Source organism: Etheostoma cragini, chromosome 5 (assembly GCF_013103735.1).
Source record: "Etheostoma cragini isolate CJK2018 chromosome 5, CSU_Ecrag_1.0, whole genome shotgun sequence".
NCBI classification, from domain to species: Eukaryota; Metazoa; Chordata; class Actinopteri; order Perciformes; family Percidae; genus Etheostoma; species Etheostoma cragini.
The window spans coordinates 6,478,581-6,493,151 of record NC_048411.1 but is presented as its reverse complement, the minus strand read 5'-3'; the positions used below and the strand labels follow the sequence as shown (position 1 = coordinate 6,493,151).

The following is a 14,571-nucleotide window of genomic DNA, read 5'->3' as shown; positions in this document are numbered from 1 at the left end:
CAGAAAAATGGTCCAGAAAAAAAGTCTTCCAGCACCAACCCAATCGGCCAAGCTGACAAATACCAGAGAAACCCTGAAGCAACAAGTCTGGGGAGATAGCTCGGCCTGATTCTTAATAGTTTTGGTCTGAAACTTTGGTTCAGGGTTCGCTGGTGGCCTAGGTGAGGTGTACACCAGGGAAGGGAAAGAACAATCACCTCATTCATTTTAACTATAAAAAAGAAGGGGCTTTCCATCATCACATCATTAATTTAGGATCCTTATATTTCAATCCTAAACTGTACATGACTTGAAGACTTTTTTTTCTGAAGACATTGGCCATAAATGGGGGGACTGTGAATCTTCCAGCAATTACACAGCGCTCACTGTATCTGTAGAGGGAACATGTCCCGTTTGTGTATGTAGAGGGGTTGGGTGTTACTGAATGACATGGTGGTATGGACGGAGGCCCGGTTTTCTGAAAAAGACTTATTTTTTTAGGTTTTTGGGGGATCACACAGAGCTCCACGCACTTCTGACTTCACCTGTTATCATTCGTTGTCAGCACTGGTGATAAATAAAGCCAACCTTCTCCGTCATACACAGTTTCTTATTTGGCCATTAATGTTTTAGGAAAGTAGTAATATATGATCTAGAGGTTGATAGGGAAACCAAAAGCCGCCTAATCTTCTCCAAAATGGTTGTTAATAGAGGTCTGCTAACAGTGCTTACCACGCCACTGCTGAACACAGGCTGGTGATAATTGATTTAAAGGAAAACCAAGCTCAAATTGGCAAAGGGACCCTGTGACTCTGTAAACAGCGTCTGTTTTCATAAGCTCTTTACACCTGGGTGTTACTTTCACAAGCTTTCGTTAAACACATGTAAAGGACAACTGGCGAGGGTGAGTTTGTTCCCCCACCCCCTTTCTCAATCAATCCAGATCCATGCTGTGACATTGAAATGCAGTCGGTTTCAATTAAATGTTACAGGATGCTGCGATCACATTGCAGGTCCAAGTTTGTTTGAAAAGTAAACTCAGCTGTTTGGCATGAAGCGATCATTTGCGGTAGTAGAAAAAAATTGAAAAATCGTGTTGGTAAAATATTTGAAGATATGCCTCTAGACTGAATTACATTTTGGCAAAAACACATTTTGGCTCTCTGTATGCACTCAGGCTTTTGTCTCTGAGCAGGCTATTATTGTCTTTCTTTCTTTTTTTTTCTTAGAATGTCAGAGCATTCCTTTAAACTCGGATTGAATATCATTACCATTTATTCCTTCCACATTTCAAATCTTTTTTTTGTTCATTTAAGGTGTATATGTCACTGTTGAGCCTTTATGGAACAATCCATTTTGAAAAAAGTCGAAACAGAGAGTGAGGAAGAGTGTTTACTGCGGCTTTTAGTTACAGCTGGCTATAAAAGCTCAAGACATTCCTCACTGAGGTCAGGTCATCGGTGCGTACAAAGCCCAAGAGATCAGGCGACTGACACCAGACACTAAATAGGATCTCTGATTGCAGAGAGAGGTTAGGTGTGTGCAGAGATTTGCAGGATAACAAGTTTGAAATTGGAATATTCGTTTTTTTATAAATTGAGTTTAACCCCTTTTTCATTTCAAATGAGAAATGATCGTTTGAGTCTTTGTTCTTTTAATTGCTTCTCAAGTGGGTTGTGATGTTATTACTCCAGTGTAAAGCCATGTGAAAGATTCATGAAGCTGATATCACTGCAACTTACATTTAACATTTGCCTCTTTTTCATTCATTTCCAAACCATATCCCTTCATTTTTATCCCCACAGGTTACTCTCCCATCTGCCCTCCATGTGACCATGAAATGGAAACAGATGCCATGCTTGAGCACATGTGTGCCAGCGAGTTCGGTAAGCATCTTGACATCCATTGCGCCAAGACAGCATGCAAACTACACACTCTAATGTGCCTTGACATGTATCACAGCTCTCCATGAAATCAGAAGAACCGCATGAGATTGCATCAATTGTATCTTCGAGCTTCAAGCTTTAAAACAGTCAATAATGTCTTAACAAAGTATGTAAAGCTGCATTTTCCTTCCAAAAGTGCACCCTATATCAGACCGTACTTGGCCATTTCCACCACAGTGAACTCTATGCAACTTCTTACATGCCAGCAATGTTGCCAGGTTTTATGAAAAGGTTACATGTGAGGTTTTGACTCTTGGTCAGATGTACTAGGCCTGTCTGGTCTGGTAGAGGATGATGTTTTGTGACTAATGAATTGGGGTCATTAAAGTCTTTATGTGGCAGGTCATGTTTGTTCTGCTGTCTGGGTTACAGGAGACCTTCTGCACATGGGGGTCATTAAATGCTTTTCTTAATGAAGAAGTTCTAGATAAACTATGTATTGTTTTTTTATTCAACAACATTTATTTTAACTGTGTGTGTTTTTTTTAAAAATTCTGATGAAATAAAATATATAATTAAAAGTACTTTACTTAACCCCGAGCCTGTGTTGGTAAATGAGCTAGGTGAATGGCTCTACTCAGGCTACTGTGTGTACATACATAGAATTGAGCAAATCAGATTTATTTTTAAAGCGTCTTATACTCAAGGGATGGGTGTTCCTAAAATTGGCTGTCTGTCTAACCCACTGCATGCCATGTTGCCCTCTCGGTAAGCTAGGCTATTGTTGAGAGGGAACATCTTTAGCTGATGGAGGCACTTGATATAGTTGTGGAAGTTTTGCAGGAGGAACCCAGTACGATCCAAAGTCTTGGATTCCAGTAAGAAACAACATCAACTGAATTGCATATGTGCATAATGCACACAAGATGAAATATGTTAGGCTTTCATGTTTTAATCCCTGGCTGGTACAAAGTTTTTGGCAGCTTGAATTCCAGGTGCTAGGTCGGGCAAACATAGACTGGATGCACATTGGAAACAGACTTTCTTCCAGTTTTCATGAAAGGTTTTAAGTTACATTTGTTTAACGAATTCTCTTGGTGTTTATGCTGCGGTGATGGGACTCGCCTCTTTCAGTCTGCATCCTGGTTTGCCAAGAGGAGAGTGGCAACATTATGGGCTTGTTTCATCTCAGATGAAGACAGATTGCTTGCTTGTCATAAGTACCCTAACCAGCTGACATGTGAGGATACACAGACAGATTTAGTACCAGGCTGAGGATGAGACATTGCGCTGCTTATGCTGCAGGTTTGAACCCACAAGGGGCCGGCCTCCTCTGAAATGCAACAAACGTCACTGGGATTGCAGCGTGGCGTACAAATTGATTGCAGCAGATAAACATCTATTGCACTGTCTGACACGATTTAGCATCCCAGGTTATGTCACCAGCTAGACTAAAGATGTGTTTGTTCTTTCAGTAGGCCGATGGAATTCAGTTTTAGTCTGGCGAGAAAACTGCATACTATAAAAATACAGCAGCTGAAGCCAAACATGAGTGAATGTCTTGTCTTGAGGAAAAAGAAAATATGCAGATGGAGAAGAAAAAAAACAAGCTTTAATCATGATGTCTTTTATCCCACCAACGACGAAAGATAAGACCAGCATTCTGAATGCATCCTGCTGCCTTTGACTAAGAGTGAACGGACACGGCGGGTAGCGCGTTTTAGCAGCAGACATGCCTGTCTTTTTTGTTTGGACAAGCCCACAAAAAAGATATGATAGAATGATTTCCTGCTCTTCTCCGTGGAAAACCGCAGAGAGGCTTGAGGAATGAATCAGTAACTTGCAATGAAGTCTTTATAAATCTGCATGGACCAATTGTGTGTAAAACATTCCCACCCTGGCAGAGAGAAGAATTTTTGCTCACAGAAAACCTAACTTACTGGAAGTTGCGAAAGGTCTGTTCTCAGTTAAGATAAAAGTGTGAAGTAGTTTTTTTGTGATAAGCGTTGCTATTGCTTGACGCCATGCATAATGCTTCCCATCAATTGCACAATCGCTTTTGACTGCTCCATGTGGTTTGACCCTGATGAAAGCAGAGAATGCCGCGTCAAGACAGCTTTTGACTTAAGGTGGTTAGATGTGAAGATGATATGGCAGAGGAGTAAAGATTTTCTAAGAAAGATGTGCCTCTAGCAGTCTACATCACAGTTGTGTATTAAGTAACAGGCTCTCAATCCAGCACGTTTAGTTTCTCGAGAACTGTCACTCCCCGATTTCTCCGAAACCCTGATGAATCTCCTTCTAACAAACACACACACGCCCATACACACACATCCTATTTGCGGCACTCAGCTGCTAATAGATTTACAGCTCATCCCACTCATCACTTTGTTCCCACCGCAATTTATCTTTGTGCTTAAGGTTTTACGGTACCTCATTGTCCAAAAAAACTCCACAAACCCTTCAATTAAATCTTTCCCCTGCGCAGAGAACTCACTTTGTTGTCATTGCCAAATTGCTCCTTTCCTTTGCTAATGTAGTAAACCACAGGGTTGCCCTGCGCCCTGCACTGATCACTTCAGCTCATCTGATCAGTTGTGATACCATTATCATGTGAATGAGGAGCAGTACACATTCTCCTGCTAGGTTCATGACACCCTGGGAGCTGGAGGCCCTGTCTGTGCCTCTGAACTGGTGGAGTAAATCAGGTCAGGGAAACCCCCCGCACACCATTTAACAGTTTTAGCATTGCATTATTTAAGATTATTTGAGATTTAAGATAGTTTTTAAGATCTAGTGTTTAAGATCTAGTTTTTAAAATCTAGTTTTTGAGATCTAGTTTTTAAAATCTAGTTTTTGAGATCTAGTTTTTGAGAGCTAGGTATTTAGATCAAGTTTTTGAGATCAGTTTTTAAAATCTAGTTTTGAGATCTAGTTTTTGAGATCTAGGTATTTAGATCAAGTTTGTTTGAGATCAGTTTTTAATATCTAGTTTTTAAGACCTAGTTTTTGAGATCTAGTTTTTAAAATCTAGTTTTTGAGATCGAGTTTTTGAGATCTAGTTTTTGAGATCTAGTTTTTGAGAGCTAGTTTTTAAAATCTAGTTTTTGAGATCTAGTTTCTGAGATCTAGTTTCTGAGATCTAGTTTCTGAGATCTAGTTTTTAAAATCTAGTTTTTGAGATCTAGTTTTTGAGAGCTAGTTTTTAAAATCTAGTTTTGAGATCTAGTTTCTGAGATCTAGTTTCTGAGATCTAGTTTCTGAGATCTAGTTTCTGAGATCTAGTTTTTGAGAGCTAGTTTTTGAGATCTAGTTTTTAAAATCTAGTTTTTGAGATCTAGTTTTTAAAATCTAGTTTTCGAGATCTAGTTTTTGAGATCAGGTTTTAAGATCTAGTTTTTGAGATCTATCTTTTGAGAGCTAGTTTTCATATGTCAGGTTAACAGTACATTAATACCTAAATTTAGTTTTTGATCAAGTTAATATTGGCATTTGAACTAAAGACTGTGTTCCACAAAATAAGAGCCTAAAACTTAATGTAGGATGTACTTTTCTTTTCTAACTTTTCTATTGATAGAAATCAGGACTGCAAAATATATAGTTTTCAACAAGCAATTAGTTGGTTTTTAGCAGAATGCGGAAATCAGCAGAAATGCAGAATTAGACAACTAATGGAAATGGAACAATTTAATATTATTGTGTACTGACTTTTAGTACATATGTGTGTGTGTGTGTTTGTATTTCTGTCTGACCGCAGTTAATCAAGCACATTACTGGACCATCACTGTATGCTCAAGGACCTTGTGCAAAAGGTATTTTCAACAATTGGCAAGGCTAAAAAACGGCCATCCATAGAAAAGTTTGGCCTCCTGTTGAAGAGGAGCATCTGCAGATTAATTTCATACCAGATAAGTTATGATCCACTAAAGTTAGAAATGACAAATACATCCCCATTTGTGTTCTCTTGGCATCCACCCTGACCAGAAAGGAGCCAGGAAGTACCCTTGAGTGAGATTCAACTCTTTTTTCTTTGTAAGGGGAGAGGGAGAAAGGGATCTTCACTCTACTAAAAGTGCCCTTTTCTAGTTATATGATGATATGTTGGATTTTTTACCCCCAGAATTCTGTTTTTCCTTATGAATAATTCCAAGCAAATTGTGATAAAATTAGCAAAAAAGGGTTAATGGCCCCCAGGTTAGGAGCCTTTGATTTTGTTTAAGAATTCAGGTAATTTATTTAAAAGCAATGCCACACTATACTATACCATTATAAAATAGTAAAGAAAAAAAACATTATTTATTGTGAAATACTGAGTACGATAACCCCTCTAGGCTTGAGAAACTCATTTAAATTATATTAAATTATCAGAAAGAAGGAAAATCCCTTTTTAATTGAAATACTCAAAACTCGTGTCCACATAGCCTATAGTACATACTAGTAGCTGATAAGTTTTTGTTTCATTAGCACACTATGGGCCCTATTTTAACGATCTAAGCGCACAGCGTGAACTTAAGCTAGTTTTGACTTCGGAAAGAGGGTCTGTGCGCAAGGCGCATGGTTCAAAAGGATTGTACTTAGTGTCCTTATTAATTTCTATGTGTTTTTTTGGGCGTAACATGCAATAAACCAATCAGAGTGTCGTCCCCCATTCCCTTGAAAAGTCAGGCGCGTTTGTACCTTGGCACATTGCTATTTTGATGCACCCTCATATTTTTTATATGTAATCTTTTGCATGTTTGTGTGCTGATGCACTTCTGTGTGTGTTTGTGTGCGTAACAAGCATAGTTACGCCTAGGCACATTTCACTAATGCACTGTGAAATAACAATAAAATGATGGGCAAATGACTTTAGACCAGGTTTTTGTTGGTCAAAGAGCACAAAGATGGGCGCAGGTGCATTTGCTATTTAAATGACATAGGTACTGGGCGGTCTTAAAATAGCAAAGACACTTGCTTTTTTTTTAATACTGAGAAAAAAGTCAATTTAAAAAAAATGAGAATAAAGTCAGAATAATGACATTTCTTTAAAAAATTAAAATAAGCTGGATTCGGTATCAGAATTCCGAGAATAAAGTCAAAATTATCCTAACCCTATTTTTTCTTAGAATTAGGACTCAAATACATATATATTTTTTGATACTGACAAACTGTTTATTTTGTCATATCCTTAAAGTGTGTTTGTGTTGTTGGCTGGTTCAATCAAATGCCTTCATTCCCTCAGTGCAGTTGTTGTTGCTCGCAATAGCGCTACAACAATAGCCGCTTACTGAGATTTATATGTTTGTTACATCCAATACAAGCAAAATAGAAGCATACTGATGTACCAGCAACATCATTAAAAACCACCTACTTTTTATTTTCATGGGAAAATAGCTATTTCACAATATTATTATGTATGGATACAGGTACAGTTTCACTAGCTGTGAGCAGATTTTAACAGCTAAACATTTAATTTTGTTAACTTCTTACTGTATGCAGTGGCTAAAGAGATTAGGCTCCCAAACAACACGAGGTGAAAAGAAAGTTCATAGCGTCAAAGGATTATGGAGGATAGAGGATTTATCAAGACAAAGTCCTTTCAGGGGTGGGCCAGGCCTTCTCTTTTATGACTCACTGATTATGAATGCTGCCCATTTTGATTTCACATAACGCTAAGCCTCCTCACAGAGAGCGTTTGAGAGACTAGAGACAGAGGATGAAAGTCTTAATCCCTACCATGTGCACCCTTAATACTGGGAAAAAACAGGGCAACACTTTATTAACAATGGAAGAAATTAGCACAAAAGAAGAGGGGAAACGTTTTGAAGTTTTCTTAATGTCCCAGTTCAGGTTTTACTGTCAAGCATGATTCCGTGAGAAGTGAGTCAAAAAGGATATGGTGTCTAACACTGTGGAGAAAAATTGGACAGAAGTAACTGTTTTATCTAAAGCTTTGCTGGAGTGTGAAAACCATTCACGCTCAATCAGGCTGTTCCCTGCGCTGCAGTCACAAGACTTTGTCTCCGACATGACTCTGTGATTTATCCCGACAGCAGCGCTGCGCTTTTTTTGCCTCACATTGCCGAGTCATGAGCTCGTCTATGCTGGACACACATGTCAGTGGAAACCGAGAGAATGTAATTTGTGGAGGCATATGTAGATTTGGACCACCAAAGTCTGACTCGTGCTTTACTTCAAGACGGGAACTGGAAAACTTCTAGAGATTAGAAGGTTAAATAGAGTTTAGTGAAAGATCAGTGTTTTTTTCACTCTACCTACCTATATATGCACTAATGGAGAGAAGTTAGAGTGAGAGGGCTGAAGCGGTAGATGGACAGGTACCCCGGGCAGTTGGGGCAATTCGGGCCTTGCTCAAGAGCACTAGGCAGTGCCCCACTACTGCCACCCATTTACATGAAAGGACTGAACATTTAGGATTTAGTATCAGACCATCTCTGAAACAGTTTGTTTTCCTGATTTGTTTTTGATATATCACAATATATATGGATATATAGTACATTTACATTATATCAGGATATATACCAGAATTCCCTTCATATTACACACCCTAATAACAGTGAGTTAGCCAGTCTTGCTTTAGATAATGTTTTAGTCACCAATGCAGTAAAGCAATTTGTCAGAAAGTTAGTATAATGTGGTAGGGTCAACCACAATCTAATGCATAATTTTAGTATCTATATTCATCATTTAGTTTAGTTACTATATGAAATAACTTATTAATTGTCGCGTAAAAAGGTATAGTCAGGCTTGTGATTCCTTCTATTCAGTGAATGGTCAACTCCTTTTTGTTCACACAACTATAACGGAGGTTCCCTTGAGCCAGGCGCAGTGTTTGGTGGCCATCAGCCTGAATGTGTGTAAATACTGGTGAAGTTGAATGGTGCTCAATCAGAAAGGACTCAGCTGTGTGTCAGGATGAAGAGTGAGTGCACGCTCAAAACCTTTGATGTAAAGAGTAATAAAAATATATTGTAAAAGAAAAAAGACAGTAAATGAAATGTTGGAGTGGAGTTGGATTGTTTCACCAAACAAGTTGAATCCGTGGCCACTGGGTTGAGTAGTAAACGTCTATACGTAGGCACGCACTCTATTAACTGAACTACCGATTACCCAGTATTGAGTTTTTCTTGTCAATATTTGTACCGATACCACTACCTGAAATTTGGTACCTTTTTTCAGTAGCCTAGTTTCTCTCTATAATAACAATGGCATGACTTGCCATTCGGTCTGTATGCTTTACAGCAAGGGTCAGCTAGCTTAGGCACGTATGCCAAGTAGCAAGTGTGCAAGAGAATTTTTTGGAAATGTTTCCAAACCACATGCCAAAGGACCCCTTTCACAGCCATTGGCAGGAGCACAGACACAGACACAGAGTTATCTACGGTAGTTTGACTGACTTTTTCCCCTTTCTCATTCCGCAAGACCTGACTTTGTTGCCGTCACAGAATGCGTCTCAAAGGATTTAAAAAAACACTGACTAAGCGAGCTCGGTAGATGAACAGACTTAATGCTGTTTTGGCACACTTATTAAAACAAACATTTTAAAATGATTGTTGACCCATGCTTCACAGTATCACAGTAGCATACTGTCTCGGAAGAGACGGGGCTGACTTGCCGCTGATACCCTTTATCATGTTTCATTTTGCTAGCACAGAGGGTGACACACTGTGCATGTCTGGCAATGTTGTACTCATAAAATATTAACTAGCAGTCTTTGGAGCAACAGTGGGATTGGACAAAACATTTTGGGCAAGAACTCATCCACCTTTAAGCATGAGGTAACTTCTTTTTCTCCTTTTCTTCCCCGACAGCTTTCAAGGCCAAGATCAGGGAGGTGAAGAGAGAAAACATGGACCGCAAGGTGATCCTGCAGAAGAGGAAGAAGATGTTGAAAGAGGGGAACCTGAGCAAGAAGGACATGAAGACGCTGGTATTGTACTTGAAGAACGGCGCAGACTGCCCCTGTCAGCAGCTGGACAACCTGGGAAACCAGTATCTAATCATGGGCCGCAAGGTTGATAAGCAGCACCTGCTCACAGGCATCCACAAGTGGGACAAGTCCAGCAAAGAGTTCAAAAAGGCCATCAAGAAACTCAAGAGCTACAAATGTCCCGCTTTTGAGAACGTCTTCAAATAATATCCCCCCCCCCCCCCCCCCAACTCTTTTGGTCGCATCTCATCCTACATATGAACTTGCACAAGCATTAAAATCCCAAACTTTGCTTTCTGTTGTCCTGTTTATATATCTATATATCTTTGTATATTTACAGATATACTTTGAAATGTGCTTTCTTACGTTGTAGTTGATTATGGCGAGTGTTAAAGCCCTTCCTCACTGAAATCATTTCCACTATACGTATGTAGATACTTTGTTACACTTTCGTTCAACAAGTCAGTGGATTTTGCTTAAATGGATAGTTGAAGTAGTTTGGGAAATACACATTTGCTTTATTACTGAGAGCCCAATGAGTAGATTGATTCTACTCTCTAGACATGAAAGTGGTATTGATCTTTTCATCTAACTCTAAGCAAGAAAAAATATTCTTTAACATCTCTCTCCTTGTGATAAAACCAAATCATAACACTAGTGATTAGACTTCATAATTGGTAGTTGCAGGTAGTTGGAGCTTCAAAAGCCACATGTAGGCCTACAGAGCAGCTCCACATAGGGTTACTGTTAGTGTATTGACAGAAGTATGAGAGAGTGCTGCCGTCAGCTGATTGTTTTGTCAAACTAAAGACTGCACTACCAATCATTTTAATCATATCCTTTTCATTGTTACCTCTATTTTCATTACTTGAACAATCTTAAAAGAAGAACCACCAGTCTCCATCATGAGACGACATGTACATGCAACATGCAGATTTCTTTTTTTCTTGTTGTGTGTTGTCACCTGACACTTGGCTAAATTTATTTTTATTTTTTATTTTTTACCACTTTTCTGTCTTTTTAGATCCATTCCAACTGCAGTAATCAGTGTTCATCGGTAATGGAAAATGCTCTGTGGTCATGTTTAAACATGCTAAAGCTATCAAGTTGTAAATATTCCCAACTCTGTGTTCTGTTTGTTTTGCTCAACTTTTGCTGGCCTGTTTTAGCACTATTTTGTTTCAGATTTGAATGTCAGTAGTGCATTGCTGCCTATTACATGTACATAACAAAATTTTACATAAATATGGAAAACTGATGGGTGTCTCTTATATTATTGATTATATGATTGAATATTCTTTTATTGAGCTCAATAGACATGGCAATGTTGGTTGGCTGGTAGGTCCACCGGTAAAGTGAAATCTTTCCAACTACAAGCTGAATAGCAACTAAACTTATTACAGACATTTGTGACTAATGGACCACTAATTCCCAAACTTTTTTCATGTGAAGGACCCCTAAACTCACACAAAGTAGACCATGGACCGCCATTTGATAAGATTTCGTCCCATGAGGTCTCATCTGATAGGATTTTTGCTATTAGATATCTCATTACATAAAGTGCAGAAACCCATGACCAAAATAGTCATACAATCTGTCATTGTGTCATTTATGGATTGGATTATGGTAAAACAGTAGTGAAAACATGATTCCCCTTTTTGCTGGGGACCCTCTGAAACACTCTAAAGAAACCCTGGGGGTCATCGGACCCGCCTTTGATAACCACTGTCCTAGACGGTGTATCCTAATGATGTAGGTGATCCCATAGCATAAGCATCATGTTTTTCTGTGGCAAAATACTTTATTTGCATTACTTGCATTACTTGGAAAGATGATTCTAGGATCAAACTTTTAGGGGGGACAGCCCTTTATGAGAATGTGACACGGATATACTGCATGCAATATATCCATACATATATCCACCGTTAATCAGTAATTCCAGTAGCCGATAATCTCTGAGCTAGCTACTGAACAACAATGTCAGTTAACGTTTTTTGACACTACGATGAAACTAAACCTCACAATTCGTAAGTCACAGTACTCACAACCAATTTGACACAATGTTTGACACAACATTCAGCAAATTAAGTTGCTTATGTTTTAATATGGGTTCTAATCTACGCAATGAAATTACCAACTGCTTCTCTGTGGACTACCAATGTTAAACTTTACAACCACACTCCTGTTCTCCCTCTGACAGAATACTCAGCCAAAGGGAAGAGTCTGGCAAAACCACCTCCGATTGACCTAAACTATGCTTCGTTAACCCTTTCCTTGACCAGTTCCAGGTGCATAGCATCAGCAAAAGCGACACAGGATATTAAATCTGTTTCAAGCCTTTTGAACCTGTAATTGTTTGCCCTTTGTCATTAACAGAAAAGTTTGCAAACTTAAAAAGGGTCTAAAACAACTATGCCATCCAACCTCTTCTTTTCCTGTGAACCATCATTTCAGTCTTTGCATTTTCTGTGTAGCATGCTGTTAAAACATTAATAAACAGCCAGCTTCTGCTTTGACAATCATGTCAAACAGAGAGAAATCTTTCGGAGCTGTGCCAAACTAACATTTTCATGCATTTTGGAAGTATGAAGTATGCCACTACTACATCTCCACACCGAAGGATCCCCCCCCCCCCATCTCTCTGAAGGTTCATTGTAGATTTAGAGGCTGTTGGTGTCTAGTATTTGGTGTGTAAATGCTAATCCTGAGATAGACATCATTAACAGCACATGCTGATAGTGAACTCCAATGCTTTCTTAACAAAATAGGAGCACTGTATAATGTTAAGTCTGTGCTGATGGATATGGTCCATGCTAAACAGGCATGACTTTCCAATTCAATTTCATCTGATTTATGAACAGTAACAACAAACCAACAAATGTGCACAGAATTTAAAACACTCACAGAGAAGGCATGTACTTCTCCTTGCAAGTAACATAGATTTGAGAAACTCAATGATGAATGTTTTGATGTAAATACTTTTACAAGCTGAAATCTATCATGTCAGTGCAACAAGCGTAAACAACAAAACATGAAACCATTCTGTCAATAAAAAGGCTTGTTAAAATCCAGGAAGTATCAAACGGACCAACATCTCGCCCAATCTGGTTCCAATAATGGCTTTGGTATTGGAAAATATATCTCAGATGTGGACCTTGCTTTCCAATCATTACTTCAACTGCCTTCAAAAGAGACCAAGAAAACCCGGGGACGAGATCCAGCTTTATACAATAAAGAGAAGATCTGCAAAAAAACTCCTGTTTGATTTGTTGTCTCACCAAAAACCTCTAAAGCTGACAAAGCTGATGAGGTACTATTTTGATTGTTTCCGGCTCAGAGGCTAGGAAAATATTAAATTATCACTCCAATATTATTACCAAACACTTAAATACAGTCTGTGTGACAACACGCTAAGTTCAAAATTGGAAAGTCTGATTGGATATAGAGCTTTAAAGTCTCACCAGAACCTGCATGAATGGTGTATTGTCTGCTAACAGCTGGTTAATAATATATTATTATTAATATTTAAAAATCAATTAATATTGAGTGATCAATGCAAAATGACCTACAAAGTAAGTACCGAAAACTAATCAATTTTTTTATAATTTAATGAAAATTCTTATGTTCAGGGGTCGAGATCTGTGCAATATAACAGAATGTAATACAACAACATCTTCATGTAGTGAGTAAATATATATATACGACTTACATTTGTCAGGTGGACAGAAACACTTCTCCAGATGAATGCTAATTTTGCTCTGTGTATTCTTGATGTTTAAATAAGTCACTGTTTCCTCACGTCAACATGTGAACTTTAAAATGTGTTGATATGGCAATTGTGTGCTTGAAGCTAGTTGCACTGCCTCGAAGTGACCAAAAAAATAAGTTAATACAATTTTTATTACGTCAATCTCCAAAAGAATCTTGGTTTCCCTATTTTCTTTTCTAAAGTTTTTTAAATGTCTTAAAAGTCCTTTTTAAATTTTTCACTGTTTTGTTGTTAAGTTTAAATAAAAAAGTAATCTTATTGTTATATTTTTTCCATTGTCTTTATTTGCATATTTGTAATAAAAGTTATGAAAAAGTAATGGATAGTAGTCTAGTTATGTTACTTTAATACTGCAATACTTGGATTAGGTTACTGACTACATTTTTATTTTAGGTAGGACTAATTGATAATCGTATCAGAATACATTTTGTAAAGTAACCCTCCCAACCCTGCAGACAAGACTGTTTATTGTTCTTCTCTAAGATGCTCTTTTTCAGTTGCATGTCTGACAGAATTCTGGAACCTGTTGTTGCAAAAGGCACTTGCCATAGTAACTGAAACCCCAAAGAATAATGCTTAATTTCTACTGCATAGTACAGCTCCACTCAACTCTACTCAACTCAGTTTTGGTAGCAGGTACATTTCTAAATTTTTTTTCAACTGCATATATATATTCCGTCAACGTAGGTGAGAGTCTTATTCTAATTGTCATAGCGACGAGGCATCATCTTGCTCGAATGCAGCTCTCGCTGGATCCTTTCATCAGCATATAATACAGGAACGTTTTGTTGGGCTGCCACTTAAAAAACCTAAATCTTAGCCAAATCCTCTCACTATTGACGGCAGCTTGGCTATTTAAAAATGGCGGGTTTGTGGAGAACACAGGACACGTTACGATTCAAGTTGTTTTTACTTCACCTTCTCTGCTACTTTTGTAAACCAAAAACCAGTTAAGTCAAATTGTGCCATGCAGTGGAAAAGAGGCATTATGCAGCACATATTCTATA

General features: G+C 38.2%; 1 protein-coding gene and 1 long non-coding RNA gene across 2 annotated transcripts in view; both read left to right on the top strand.

Annotated features, from left to right (window-relative positions):
- Positions 1-11,053, top strand: part of LOC117944789 — a 14,856-nt gene extending 3,803 nt beyond the window's left edge. Inside the window, exon 3 of the long non-coding RNA XR_004656652.1 lies at positions 10,183-11,053. This is a non-coding gene — a long non-coding RNA (uncharacterized LOC117944789). The remainder of the gene's footprint in view (positions 1-10,182) is intronic.
- The window catches only part of sfrp1a (secreted frizzled-related protein 1a), a 13,237-nt gene extending 2,184 nt beyond the window's left edge, over positions 1-11,053 (top strand). Inside the window, exons 2-3 of the mRNA XM_034871918.1 lie at positions 1,785-1,865; positions 9,677-11,053. Of these exons, the coding sequence (XP_034727809.1) occupies positions 1,785-1,865; positions 9,677-10,002 (407 nt within the window). The 3' untranslated portion in view covers positions 10,003-11,053. The remainder of the gene's footprint in view (positions 1-1,784; positions 1,866-9,676) is intronic.
- Positions 11,054-14,571: the final 3,518 nt, after the last annotated feature.